Source organism: Puma concolor, chromosome A1 (assembly GCF_028749965.1).
Source record: "Puma concolor isolate L17-30 chromosome A1, mPumCon1.1.hap2, whole genome shotgun sequence".
Lineage (NCBI taxonomy): Eukaryota > Metazoa > Chordata > Mammalia > Carnivora > Felidae > Puma > Puma concolor.
Window position 1 is genome coordinate 29,291,749 of NC_141667.1, and position 13,448 is coordinate 29,305,196.

A 13,448-nucleotide genomic window follows, 5' to 3' on the forward strand; every position below is an offset into this window, starting at 1 on the left:
GATAATGGATAAGGAAGATGTGGTTTATATATACAATGAAATACTACTTGGCAATGAGAAAGAATGAAATCCTGCCATTTACAGCAACATGAATGGAACTGGAGGGTATTATGCTAAGTGAAATAAGTCAGTCAGAGAAAGACAGATACCATGTTTTCATTCATATGTGAATCTTGAGAAACTTAACAGAAGATCATGGTGGGGGGGGGGTGGGAAGGGAAGGGGGAAAAATAGTTACAAACCTAGAGGGAGGGAGGCAAACTGTAAGAGACTCTTAAATAGAACAAACTGAGGTTTGATGGGGCAGGGGGGAATGGGAGAGAGGGGAAAGTGGGTGATGGGCATTGAGAAGGGCATTTGTTGGGATGAGCATTGGGTGTTGTATGGAAGCCAATTTAACCATAAATTATATTAAATAAATAAATAAGATAATGCTGCTATAAACATCGGGGTGCATATACGCCTTTGAATCTGTATTTTTGTATCTTTTGGGTAAAAACCTAGTTGTGCAATTACTGGGTCATAGGGTACTTCTATTTTTAACTTTTTGGGAAATCGCCATTGTTTTCCAGAGTGGCTGCACCAGTTTACATTTTTATGTTTCTGTTAGTCATCTGGATGTCTTCTTTGGATGCCTGTTCATGTCTTCTGCCCATTTCTTAACTGAGTTGTTTTTTGGGTGTTGAGTTTGATAAGTGCTTTATAGATTTTAGATACTAATCCTTTATGAGATATATCATTTGCAAACATCCTCTCCCATTCTGTAGGCTGCCTTTTAGTTTTGTCGATTGTTTCCTTTGCTGTGCAGAAGCTTCTAATCTTGATGAATGAAGTTCTAATAGTTCATTTTGCTTTTGTTTCCCTTGCTTCAGGAGTTGTGTCTAGTAAAAAGTTGTTACAGCTAAGGTCAAAGCAGTTACTGCCTGTGTTCTCCTCTAGGATTTTGATGGTTTCCTGTCTCATATTTAGGTGTTTCATCCATTTTGAATTTATTTTTGTGAATAGAGTGGTCCAGTTTTCCCAACACCATTTGTTGAAGAGACTTTTTTCCATCGGATGTTCTTTCCTGCTTTGTCGAAGATGAGTTGACTATATAGTTGTGGGTCCAGAAAAACTTTCTGGGTTTTCTACTCTGTTCTTCTGATCTATGTGTCTGTTTTTGTGCCAGTACCATACTGTCTTGATGAATACAACTTTGTATCGTAGCTTGAAGCCTGGACTTGTGATGCCTCCAGCTTTGCTTTTCTTTCTTAAGATTGCTTTGGCCATTTGGGGTCTATTCGGGGTCTTTTGTGGTTTCATACAAATTTTAGGATTGCTTGTTCTATTTCTGGGAAGAGTGCTGGTGGTATTTTGATAGGGATTGCACTAAATGTGTAGATTGCTTTGGGTAGTACAGACATTTTAAATAATATTTGTTCTTCCAATCCACAAGCATGGAATGCTTTTCCATTTCTTTGTGTCCTCTTCAATTTCTTTCAGAAGTGTTCTATAATTTTCAGAGTACAGATCTCTAACCTCTTTGGTTGGGTTTATTCCTAGGTATCTTATGGTTTTTGGTCCAATTGTAAATAGGATTGATTCCCTAATTTCTCTTTCTGCTGCTTCATTATTGGTGTATAGAAATGCAACAGATTTCTGTACATTGATTTTATATCCTGTGACTTTGTTAAATTCATGTATCAGTTCTAGTAATTTTTTGGTGGAGTCTTTCAGGTTTTTTACATAGAGTATCATGTCATCTGCAAATAGTGAAAGTTTGGTTTCTTCCTTGCTGATTTGTATGTCCTTTTACTTTTTGTTGTCTGATTGCTGAGTTTAGGACTTCCAGTACTATGTTAAATAACAATGGTGAAAGTGGGCATCCCTGTCTTGTTCCTAAATGGCATTATGTTTTTAATTTCAAACTTCAATTTATAAAGGAAAGCAACTCTCTTTTCTTAGCCTAGCTAATGGTTTCACCAATTTTATTGATATTTCCAAGCACCTAGGTTTTGGTTTGTTGATTTTCCTTATTGTTTTCCTGCTTTAAATTTCATTGACTTCTAATTTTTATAACAGTTACTTATTTTAGGGGTGCCTAAATTTAGGTTTAGCAAACAACTTTGGCTCAGATCATGATCTCGCAGTTCATGGGTCTGAGCCCCATGTTGGGCTCTGTGCTACAGCTCAGACCCCGGAGCCGGCTTCAGATTCTGAGTCTCCTTCTCTCTGCCCCTCTCCCACTCATGTTCTTTCTCTCAAAAAATGTCAAAAAAAATTTTTTTTAAAACACTATTACTTATTTTAACTATAAACACAGGATAAAGTAATGTAGAACCTAAAGTACATTTAATTATTTATCTTAAAATATTTTGTTTGTAATACCTGTTAATATATTTGTAAGAAACAAAGAAAGCTTCAGGCTCCTTAAGAGTTTAATCTCTTAGGATAGTATGAAAAGATGGTATGAAATCAAACGCATAATCTGCAAAATTCTTAGGAACTTGTAGAAATGTACTTTATTTCATGCAAAGCTACATAATTTCCTATATTTTAATAGCTAATCAAATAAACATTTCAAAAAATTCATTACATCACAATAAGTTAAAATACTACAAAGCAACTGCAAGTCCACGAGTTTGTCAAAACCAAACTGAGAGAACATTATGCACAGATAAGGCCAAAGATGCTAACTCACGTATAGGTAGCACTTTGTAGCTTTTTCCACATACATATTTGAAAATGTAGTGAGAATATGTAGAGAAAAATAGTTAAATCCACAACCCATTGGTCAGATAGGAAAACATTTGTCATTACATATCAGGTAGTAATGGCTGATTAAAGATAAATTTGGCATCATGCACCAAAAATCAACATAATGAACATTTAGAAAAATTATCAGATGCACACTTGAGAAAAACCTATCTTCCATTTCCCCTAACCCACTGAATTAAAGAACAAGCACTTTTTTAATGCAACACAGGAATTGAGCTTTTGGTATACTTTGCTTGGGTACTGTTAGTTATAAAAAGACACTGAAGGGATGAAGGAATATTTCAAATTCACACTGGACTGAACTTCAGAATACTGCCCTAAGTAAACAGGATGTGGGTAGAACTTATTTGAGAAAGATTTTTAAACTACTTAAAAGCACTACAGTTAGTTACTACAAAAACATTTTATAAAAATTAAATATCAGAAAGTAACAACATCAATATTAGAGCTCTTTTTTCAATGCTATATAATTTATAAATATATATTAGATTACAGTAATTTAAAAGACACGTCCACATGTTCTCTACCTTCTAAGATGAGAAAAATCCTTCAAGCTGTTTTCAAAGTATGGACAAAAACAAATCCATTGGATTGCTTTTAATAAAATAAATACACAGTCTCTCCCCTACAACTTGGTGTACTAAGTCAGGAAGATGCTAGCCAGCACTCTTTTGAGACATACAGCTCTAAGTGACTAGGTTGATACGATTTTTATCAATAATATCAATTCAAAATTGTGTTGTATAGTCAGATTAATAAATTATGACTTTCCCTTACATTATGTCTGCCATAGTAAACCACTCTTTCTACTCTTTTGCACTAAGTACAGAAAAAATATTTTAGAAAATGACGGGAGATCAAGATTACCACAAAAGGAAAAGATTTTCAGGAGGAAAAAAAAAAAGGTTAATTATCCCCAGGGAGTGTGTTAAAAACAAATGTCTCTTAGAATATCAACGAGAAGAGGAACATGACAATATTCTTGCTTTATCAACAAATTAAAAATTACAGCAAGGTTTCAATCAACCTCAACAGACAAATCTTTTGACAATAAAATTTTAGGAAGACCAGGCTGAGCGTGAAAGGAATTGGAGGTGAGGTCATGCTCCCACTGATGGGACTCAGATGGGGCAAGGCTCGTGCCTGCTCTGCTGGGGGAGATGATCACAGGACCTGGTCCTCAGGAACTGGGACAGGGGATGACACGCCTTGGTCTTCCAGCTCTCTGAGCAAGAAAAAAGTCCTTTGGGAAGAAGTACCCTACATCGAGGGAATTCATATTTTAGAAGGCCTCCTGTAAACCCTCATGTAGTGTTCCAACCTCTTCTAATGAAAACTTTGCCAACGACGTAGGTTATTTATGAGTTTCTTTTCATAAAAAGATACCTCAAGGCTCTAAATCTTTTTGGGGGTTTTGTTTTGTTTTTAACAATCACTGGTTTTGGAAATCCATTTTTATGCCAAAACATTACACTGAAAATAAGGCATTTTAATGAAGTGCCCTCCTTAGTGACCTAAAGACAACACACCAAGCCAGCTTATATCACATTCACATTCAGATGCTGCTTAGTTGTCTAGAAAAATCTGTTTCACTACTTTAGGTGCAACATTGCTATTCAAGTAGTGGGATCTGGCATCAGAACTAGTTCCTTTTGAGTGTACAGATCATCAGAAACAACTGTGTACACAAAACAGAAGAAAAATCTGTCAGTACATTAAAAATCACACTATAAAGAGAGGCCTCAGGTAAAAAAGGAATGAGGAAGGGAGGAAGTAAAGAAAGGAAAGATAAAACTCTAAATCTATTTACTTCTCAACATTTAGAATTTAATGTAATGTGATCCATTACACTTCAGAGATTCAAGTATGTTAAGATCTTTCAGGGACATGTTTTGCCTCTTTAGTGCAAATACACTTATCCTTATGATTTTCAGTCATGGTCCATTCAAATCACAAGTACAAAACTCAACATTACTGAACAGTGTAAATTATAATAAGGGAGAGTTTGTTTTTCCTTTAAGATGGTAATCAACACACAACCAAGAACATTCCCTGAATCTATTACAAGATAAAAAATGAGGTTTGTTATTGCACATAAATGGAATTCTTTCATTCGTATGCTGAAGTATACTTTAAAAAAAAAAAAAAAAACACAAATCGACTTTCCTCTCCACATTTAATTTCATTTGGGTACACAACCAGTGTAAATTTCAGAAGTGATACTCTAATCAAATAGAATTCAAAACCAAATCAACTGGGGCGCCTGGGTGGCTCAGTCGGTTAAGCGTCCGACTTCGGCTCAGGTCATGATCTCACGGTCCGTGGGTTCGAGCCCCGCGTCGGGCTCTGTGCTGACAGCTCAGAGCCTGGAGCCTGTTTCAGATTCTGTGTCTCCCTCTTTCTCTGACCCTCCCCTGTTCATGCTCTCTCTCTCAAAAATAAACAAACATTAAAAAAAAAACAAACAAAAAAACAAATCAACTCACAGCATTTTTTGATGGTATGGGTTGTCTAATTTTCCAATCTATTTTTTATAAATGGAAAATCCTTGAAAGTTTTAATTTAGCTCTTACCACTCTTGTGAAATGAGGGCCTCTTTTGTGTTGCAATTATTCCACAGCCCTGTATTCATTTGGAAAGAGAGCAAATTCTAGTAATTAGGCTTATCCCTTATGTCTTATTTTAATAATGATTTTTATAAAAATGCTCTATTGATACCAAGTTATTGATGTAACAAAAGTTAATTAGCAACTTACAGGTGATTCATGAAATTAATACATTATTAATTATTATTTTCTGCAATGGCTATTTGAATTACTGGTTTACTGAATATCCTTACCTAACGATTATTTACAAAAGTAATTTTAAAAGTGTAATCAGTTATCTATTATTTTATAAGAAAGACATCAAAAGCTAATTGTCAGAAGTAATTCTTCAGGAAATTACTCTGCATTTACAGTATCTGAATTTAGCAGTAATGTTTTGCATAAGCTTCTCCCAAAAGAAGACTTTTGTTCGTACTCCAGTTTTTTACACAAGGTGGCTTAACAAATATTAACTTATTTCTCCAGCAATAAACTCTTTATTCTTCAGGGGTTAAATCATTACCTTATGAACTCAAATTTACCCAGTCAGGTAACGCCGTAAAATCCTGTAAGATAAATTCTGCTTAAAAAGTTGAACAGTCTAGATCACTTAAACAACCAAAAATCATTTGGAGAGTAACAAAAAGTCACAAAGGGAGCTATATTGTTTGTGAAGTATTACATATACTTCAATTACTATAATCATAACAATTTTAATAATAAAGGAAAGTAGTACATTCCCCTACATATTCCTATCAATCTATTTTAGGGCATTATAAGTTACAGAAGTGACTGCATAATTTCTTCTCTTTTTCTGCTTCTACTTCTCCTACAGCATCTGGGTTTCACGACAAAACCTGATGAGAAACAACATTATACTTAAGGAAAATATTTCAGGGTAAACCCAAAGATGAAAAATACAAAAATATTATTTTCACAGGACTTTTGATAAATTATTCTAAAAACTGTTTTGCTTTGGGGACTTATAAGCTTCTCTGTAATAATAAGAAGCTGAACCCCTCTCTGGGCTGATCATTTCTCCACCCAACACCTTCAAGTACCACTAGGAAAAATAGCACAGCTAACAACTTATTTTGTTTTGTTTTTAACTCCAGCATACAAACATCAACTGAATACCCTCACAATAGTTTTGTGAGGTAGATCAGTAGGTAAATAGCAAGTATCATCTTCATTTCACAAATGAAGAAATTGAGGCACTGAAAGGTTACATAATTTGCCCAAGGTATTCAATGGTCGATCATGAAACTACGAACAGTACTGAATTATCTCTGCTCCTGGCCCATAGCTCACTAACCACACTTTACAATGAAAGGTTGTGTGTGTTCTCAAATGGGCAGTCTAAATGATCTTTGACTTTTGAGACCTTTGAGAATAAAATCTATCCATTTGTAATTATTTTAAAGGGGGCCTAACCTCAAAGATCATAAAAATTGAAAAAAAATCAGATTAGGATGATATACTATTCCTTTCAGTATCTGCATAGAACTGTCTTTAAAAAATTTACATGGTAGGGGCGCCTGGGTGGCGCAGTCGGTTAAGCGTCCGACTTCAGCCAGGTCACGATCTCGCGGTCCGTGAGTTCGAGCCCTGCGTCGGGCTCTGGGCTGATGGCTCAGAGCCTGGAGCCCGTTTCCGATTCTGTGTCTCCCTCTCTCTCTGCCCCTCGCCCGTTCATGCTCTGTCTCTCTCTGTCCCAAAAATAAATAAACGTTGAAAAAAAAAAATTAAAAAAAAAAATTTACATGGTAATACTAACAGCAAAATAAAAAATTTAAAATTATGATTCAAGGGAGGATTACCTTCAAGAAACATATAATCATATTGTTAGGGTGACTATAGAATTCATTTTCAAACTGGGATATCTAAGAGTGAAAGTGAGCACAATTAACAATTACACAGAATTAACAGGTGTTAACCTGAGACTGTCGTGGGCAAGCTCAAGAACAGTCACCACTGGGTGAATCCATAGCAGGGGTCTCTGAATTGCAACCATTTCAGGGACATAAAAAACTCTCTGTAGCATGCTGCGCTCAACGGTACAGTATTCATTGTGCAATAAAACACTGATGACTTAAAATGCAATACGTAACTTTGGCTTAAACACAAAAGTTAATTTTTTTTTTTAAATAATAAGCATGTTTAACGAAGTTATTGCACATTTCCACTCTATAAACCACCATTTAGGGGCACCTGGGTGGCTCAGTCAGTTGTCCGACTGCAGCTCAGGTCATGATCTCATGGTTCCAGTGTTCCAGCCCTGCGTCAGGCTCTGTGCTGACAGCTCAGAGCCTGGAGCCTGCCTCAGATTGTGTGTCTCCCTCTCTCTCTGCCCCTCCCCTGCTCATGCTGTGTCTCTCTCACAAAAATAAATTTTAAAAAAATTTAAAAAGATTGAAATATGAACCACAATTTAGGTGTTAATAACTATTTTTTTTTACCTTTTAATAACCAAATGTTATTTTTCAAAAAGCATAAATAGGTACCTTTAAAAATTAGAGAATTTTTATGGGACTCTTTGGCTTTTAAAAAAAAACCACCTGCTATTTACCATTAATGCTTCAGATTTTCCTTGAGTGGAATGATCAACACGTAAGTCAATATGCTAAATGATAAAGGTGAACATTTCTCCCTGAAATGAAAATCTTTTACAAAGCAATACCTAAAGCGTAAAATAATTTCCAGTTTCTACCAAAGACTGAAAGAATAATACATCACCTGATTATAGTACACATGCTGAAGATACTAACACTGTCAGTTGAAGTATCATCTTAATTATACATGCAAAAACCCCAAAAATTTGCATATAGAGGTGAAAAAGAGCTTTCTACATTCAGTTATGTCTGGTAAGTAAGCCTTGTTTTAAGACATGGTTTTGAAAATACCATTATTATTTGTGGTCTCCATCTCTTTGGGAAATACAGGATTAACATATTCTTTAGAAACAGCAAAAATGTAAATCACAACAATAAAACGTATGATGTTATTTAGTCATGACTTATGGCTTTCCTGGACCTTTAAAACAACTTTCCTGAAAAAAATTAACCTGAAACAAACTGAACTACATATTCTCAACATATACTGATTTCTATCATGAACTGAATCCTTCCATTACACCTGTACTTCTAAGGCAGACACTTCAGGAATGGTAATAAATCCTATGAGAAAAGATGACACTCTATTCAATAGGCAATAAACTATGATTACTGAGATGTGATTAACTTTCAGTGCCATTTTTGTCCTGACACTTTTCATTAAGAGTACAGTGTAAATTCTAGGGCATACATATGTTCGTAAAGACTGAACTGATGTGTTGATCTTGGTTAGTTGTTCCATAAACTCTTTCAGACTTTAAACATCATCGAATATTCTGCTGTGAGACATCGAGAGGTATCGTCCACCAGGCTGATACCTGAAAGGTGGATAAAGAAATGATCTGAGGCATCAAAAATAACAAAGGAGGAGAGAAAAACAAGGACACATTAAAAGGAAGTGGCTACATAATTAGTAAGCATAATTTGTAAAATCTATTCAGTAGCTGAAAGCAGAAACTTACTCTCCAAAGATATTACCCCAAGGGATTTACTTAACTATAAATTAACCAACAGCTTTTTCTGGAGCCTAGAATACACATATGAGAGGGTGAGAGATGTAAACAGAAAGGGAATATATATATCATGGGATTGAAGATTTAATAATCACTCTTAATTGTTCAGTATAAATAAAACATTCTAGTGTTTTTCCTATTTGTAGGCAAAAATGTCTTCACGCGTATGATATTCATGCATATTTTCATGCATATGATATTTTGCTTTTGTTTAATCATTTTCACAGAGCATAGTGGCTAAAAGCACAGATTCTACAGCCAGAGTCCTGGGATTTGAACACCCAACTTTGCCACTTGCAAGCTGTGTGACTCTGGTTGAGTTACTAAGCCTCTCTGGATTCAAATCCAATTGGATTTACAATCATAAAATGCAGTATTATGGTTAATGTGCTCAGGATAGTGTCTGACACCCAGTCATAGCTATGTAGCTATTGCTAAATACGATAAATTTCACAGATTCTACCAATTTTAATTCTTTCTTGTTTATAATATCACTAGTAGTTTATGGAGATAGCAATTTCAACTACCATCACTGGATGCTATAATTTTTAAAATATAAAAGCATTAGAAGGTATAAAAAGGTACCAAAAGTTGATTAATATGGTTTTTATTAGCAGTAAAGAATATTTTCCTTATGCTTATCTCATCAAATTGTATCTTATTAAAATTTCAGAATACTGGAGCCAAAATGACACAGCTAAAGCTTACCTTCCTGGTTCAGATTCAAGAGGATCATCAGTGAATGTTTCTGCATTAAAATCCAAAGGTTCTACATCTTGGAGGAGCTCTATTCGGTCCCTTTCCGTCCTGTTATTAGCCCTGGTATATTTGGATGCTGCTGTAAAAAAAGAAAAAAATTATGTCTACTTTTCTATGGCCTTTATGGGTCACAGTCTACGGACTCCCCCAAAATAGTCAAGATTATAAAGGACGTGAATTTTGATTGTGAAGACAACAGTAAGGAAAGATAACTACTTGATTCCTTAAAAATCAAATTAAAATGATAAATAGTATGACAGAAAATAACAAGGAAAAGTTATCCCTTATAGCTAATCTAAGCTCAGAAGCAGGTACAATGCAAAGACTCAATTAAAATGAATCAAAATTAACATTTAACTATGGTATCAAAACAGTGAAACTGTTCATTATCAAGTTTCCATTGGTTTCACAGTGAATCCAGGCTTGCTGTATCTCAGTTTTTGACTAGAATTTTCTTTAAAGTGTATTCAACTTAAGCTCTTCAAGAAAGGCCTGAGTCTTTCTCCCATTAGATAAGAGTTTAGGGCAGCAATGTCCAACAGAAATAAAATGCAAGCCCCATATTTACCTTGAAATTTTCTAATAGCTACATTAAAAAAGTAAAGAGAAACAGATGAAATTAATTTTAATATGTTCAATTCAATACATCCAATATATTATCATTTTAACATGGGACGCCAGCCACATTGCAAATGCTCAACAGCCTCATGTGGCTAATGATTACCAGCTTGGTCAGCACAGATCTAGAGAACTAACTCTCCCTTCTCTATGTGGACGAGGCAGATTTTCTTCATAAACAACCTAAACTTTCACAATGTTTCGAGCAGTCCAATAGCTTCAAAAGAACTTTATGACATAGCTCTTTTTGAAAATTTAAAGTAAGCCAATTCTATCATATCTTACACTTTTGTCATCCTGGACTCTGCCCTTCATCTTTTCTCTCATTCCTTAGCACATATTGGTTGCCTCCCATATTCCAAGTTCTAAGTCATCATCCTAAAGCGCTGTATTTCCTCTTCTCTTGACCGTCCTCCCACACTCTCACATCTTTCCACTGCCCTACTCTGTGGTAAACAAGCTTCCAAATCTTTCTAGAATTCTCCCTCTATTACCTAGCTTTTTATTTTTTAATTTTTGAGAGAGAGAGAGAGAGAGAGAGAGAGAGAGAGAGAGAGAGACCACATGAGGGTAGAGGGGCAGGAGACAGAATCTCAAGCAGGCTCAGCTCGATACAATGACCACGAGATCATGACCTGAGCCGATATCAAGAGTCAGACATTCAACTTATTGAACTATCCAGGAACCCTCTATTTCCTAGCTTTAACTAAAACTTTAGCCCTCTATTTCTTCTTCTCTTTTCTGAAGTTTATTTATTTTGAGAGAGACAGCGTGAGTAGGGGAGGGGCAGAGAGAGAAGGAGAGAGAGAATTCCAAACAGGCTCCGTGCTGTCAGTGCAGAGCCCGATGTGGGGCTCATGAAAACTCGAGATTATGACCTAAGTAGAAACCAAGAGTTGGACCCTTAACCTACTGAGCCACCCATGCGCCCCTCCCATTTCTTCTACCCTAAATCTCATTCAAACACATCCTTTCTTCCTCATCTCCAAGGTCACTGCTTATTTTAGGCCCTCATCATGTCTTGATCGCATTACCAAAACAAATTAAACAGGTTTCTGTGTCTCACTTCTCTGGAAATCATGCTGTATATGGTGCTATCAAATTTATCTTCTAAACCAAAAATCTGAGCATGCTCCTTTCCTGATTGAAATCTTACCTTTGGGATAAAATCTAACCTTCTGGGCATGGTAATACCTGCTTCCCAACTATCTCTGTAGCCTCCCCTTATCAGGCTCCTCATACTTCAGGCTCTTGTCACAGAAACAAACTTGCATTATATTCCCCCAAAGATTCTCACAAGTCACTCATTTGCCCTTCTTCCTAAAGCACCTTAATCTGGCTAAGTACTGTTCATTCCCAAATACCCAGTGAATATTTCTTTATCACAGAAATCCTTTCGCAGTAAAGATCTCTTTTTCCATCCCCTGAGTTGAGTTCCCTCGGCATCAGGTGTGTACCCGTCTACTCTCTCAGCGTTTCTGCGTCTCCCCCAAAGACAAGCATCCTCTGCCATCTACTCAGGTCAGAGTCCTGGGCAAAAACAGGTTTCTTGCCACCTTCCCAGGGCAGATGGCAGGGTCGAGGATGTGAGGAGGTTTCCTATCTCAACCCACCGGCAAATGTCTTCTGCTTGGTATCAGTCCGTCACTAAATTAATTAGCAAACCCAAGGACAGGAAATTTATCTTCTCCATGTCACTGTGTATCTAGGAAAGTACGTGACATATATGGGTCAGTTAGGAAACTGTTATAAAATGACTGAACTGCCTACATCTACTAATAGAAAAGTAAAGAACAACATCGAGGTAAATAGTAGAAATCAGCATCTGCCTACAACATGCCTGGGTAAGTACTGACTACAACTCTTCATTCGCTCTCTCAATTTCTCCTTCTCCTCCCAGAATGCATATTTGGGTTTCCCTTCCTTCTATACACTGAGGGATGAGAAAGGAAAGAACTACAGAACCACATTTACAGTTCTATAAAGACATTTTTGAATGGATACCCTAATTCTCAGTCTCCATGCAAGCAAGCATAATAAAACAATTTCTAAGGGAACAGGAAAATAAACTACTTACATCGGTTGGTACTAATATCTGAGAGGTTTGATTCTTTCGGGTCAACATGAACATTTCTGTTTCTAGTGGAGTCTTCTCTATTGTGTCCATAACGTTCTTTCCATTCCTAGGACAGAAACACAAATAAATATATAACAAAAGAACTCACAGGCAGAAAATAATTCATCGGTATCAACAGATTACATATGCAGAGTAATAAAATTCAGTTATTCTCATCAGAAATTCACCAGATAATCAATATGATTAGCTTAGTGCCACTAAAATTTTCAAAAATAATTTTTCTTGTCACTACATGATTTTAATACAGTCTCCAAAGTTTTACAAATGAATATTTACAGACATATTTGCTAGCTATAATTAACCATTTCAATTCTTCTATCTAATGTCAAAACATTAACCTTTTCAATCCCTCTACAATGTCAAAACATTATAGCTACAGTAAGCTTACCTTGACCATATAAAAGTTATAAGAACTCATAATAATTCATGAGATGTTAACAAAATTTTCTCCCATATGAATAAACTACAACTACCAAAGACCTGAAAAGTCACTCTGGATAGCAAAATCAGAGTTGTGTACAAGATGATTAGATAACTGCAGTCAAACCGTATTAAGGGAGATACTACTCAATAAATTATTAGAACTGAAAGGAACATTAGAGGTCACCTAATTCAACTGCAGTGCAGTTTCATTCTAAAATAGCCATGCCATGGGCTCTCTTATTAGAGGACATGAAAATTTCTTTCTTTTAGAGAGAAAGTGCACATGCTCTTGCACAAGCGGGGGAGGAACAGAGGGAGAGAGAATCTTAATCTCATTCTCCAGTGCAGGACTCGACACAGGGGCTTGATCTCATGACTGTGAGATCATGACCTGAGCTGAAATCAAGAGTCAAGAGTCGGACGCATAACTGACTGAGCCACCCAGGGGCCTCAATGACATGAACATTTCTATGTGTGAGCGGCCCATCACAATTTTGAAAAACTGTGGAAGTTAGAAATTTTCATTGAGAGGTGAAATCTGTCT

General features: G+C 36.0%; 1 protein-coding gene across 6 annotated transcripts in view; it reads right to left on the minus strand.

Moving 5' to 3' along the window:
- Positions 1-2,475: 2,475 nt before the first annotated feature.
- The window catches only part of LMBRD2 (LMBR1 domain containing 2), a 48,949-nt gene continuing 37,976 nt past the window's right edge, over positions 2,476-13,448 (minus strand). Inside the window, exons 16-18 of one of the 6 annotated variants that reach the window (XM_086677134.1) lie at positions 12,422-12,527; positions 9,676-9,802; positions 2,476-8,796 (exon numbers count right to left, since the gene is read on the minus strand). In XM_086677134.1, the coding sequence (XP_086533260.1) occupies positions 8,712-8,796; positions 9,676-9,802; positions 12,422-12,527 (318 nt within the window). In that variant the 3' untranslated portion in view covers positions 2,476-8,711. Of the gene's footprint in view, positions 8,797-9,672; positions 9,806-11,957; positions 12,050-12,421; positions 12,528-13,448 lie in introns of those variants that run through there. The other 5 variants (XM_086677141.1, XM_086677126.1, XM_025924449.2 and 2 more) reach the window with 5 other exon arrangements.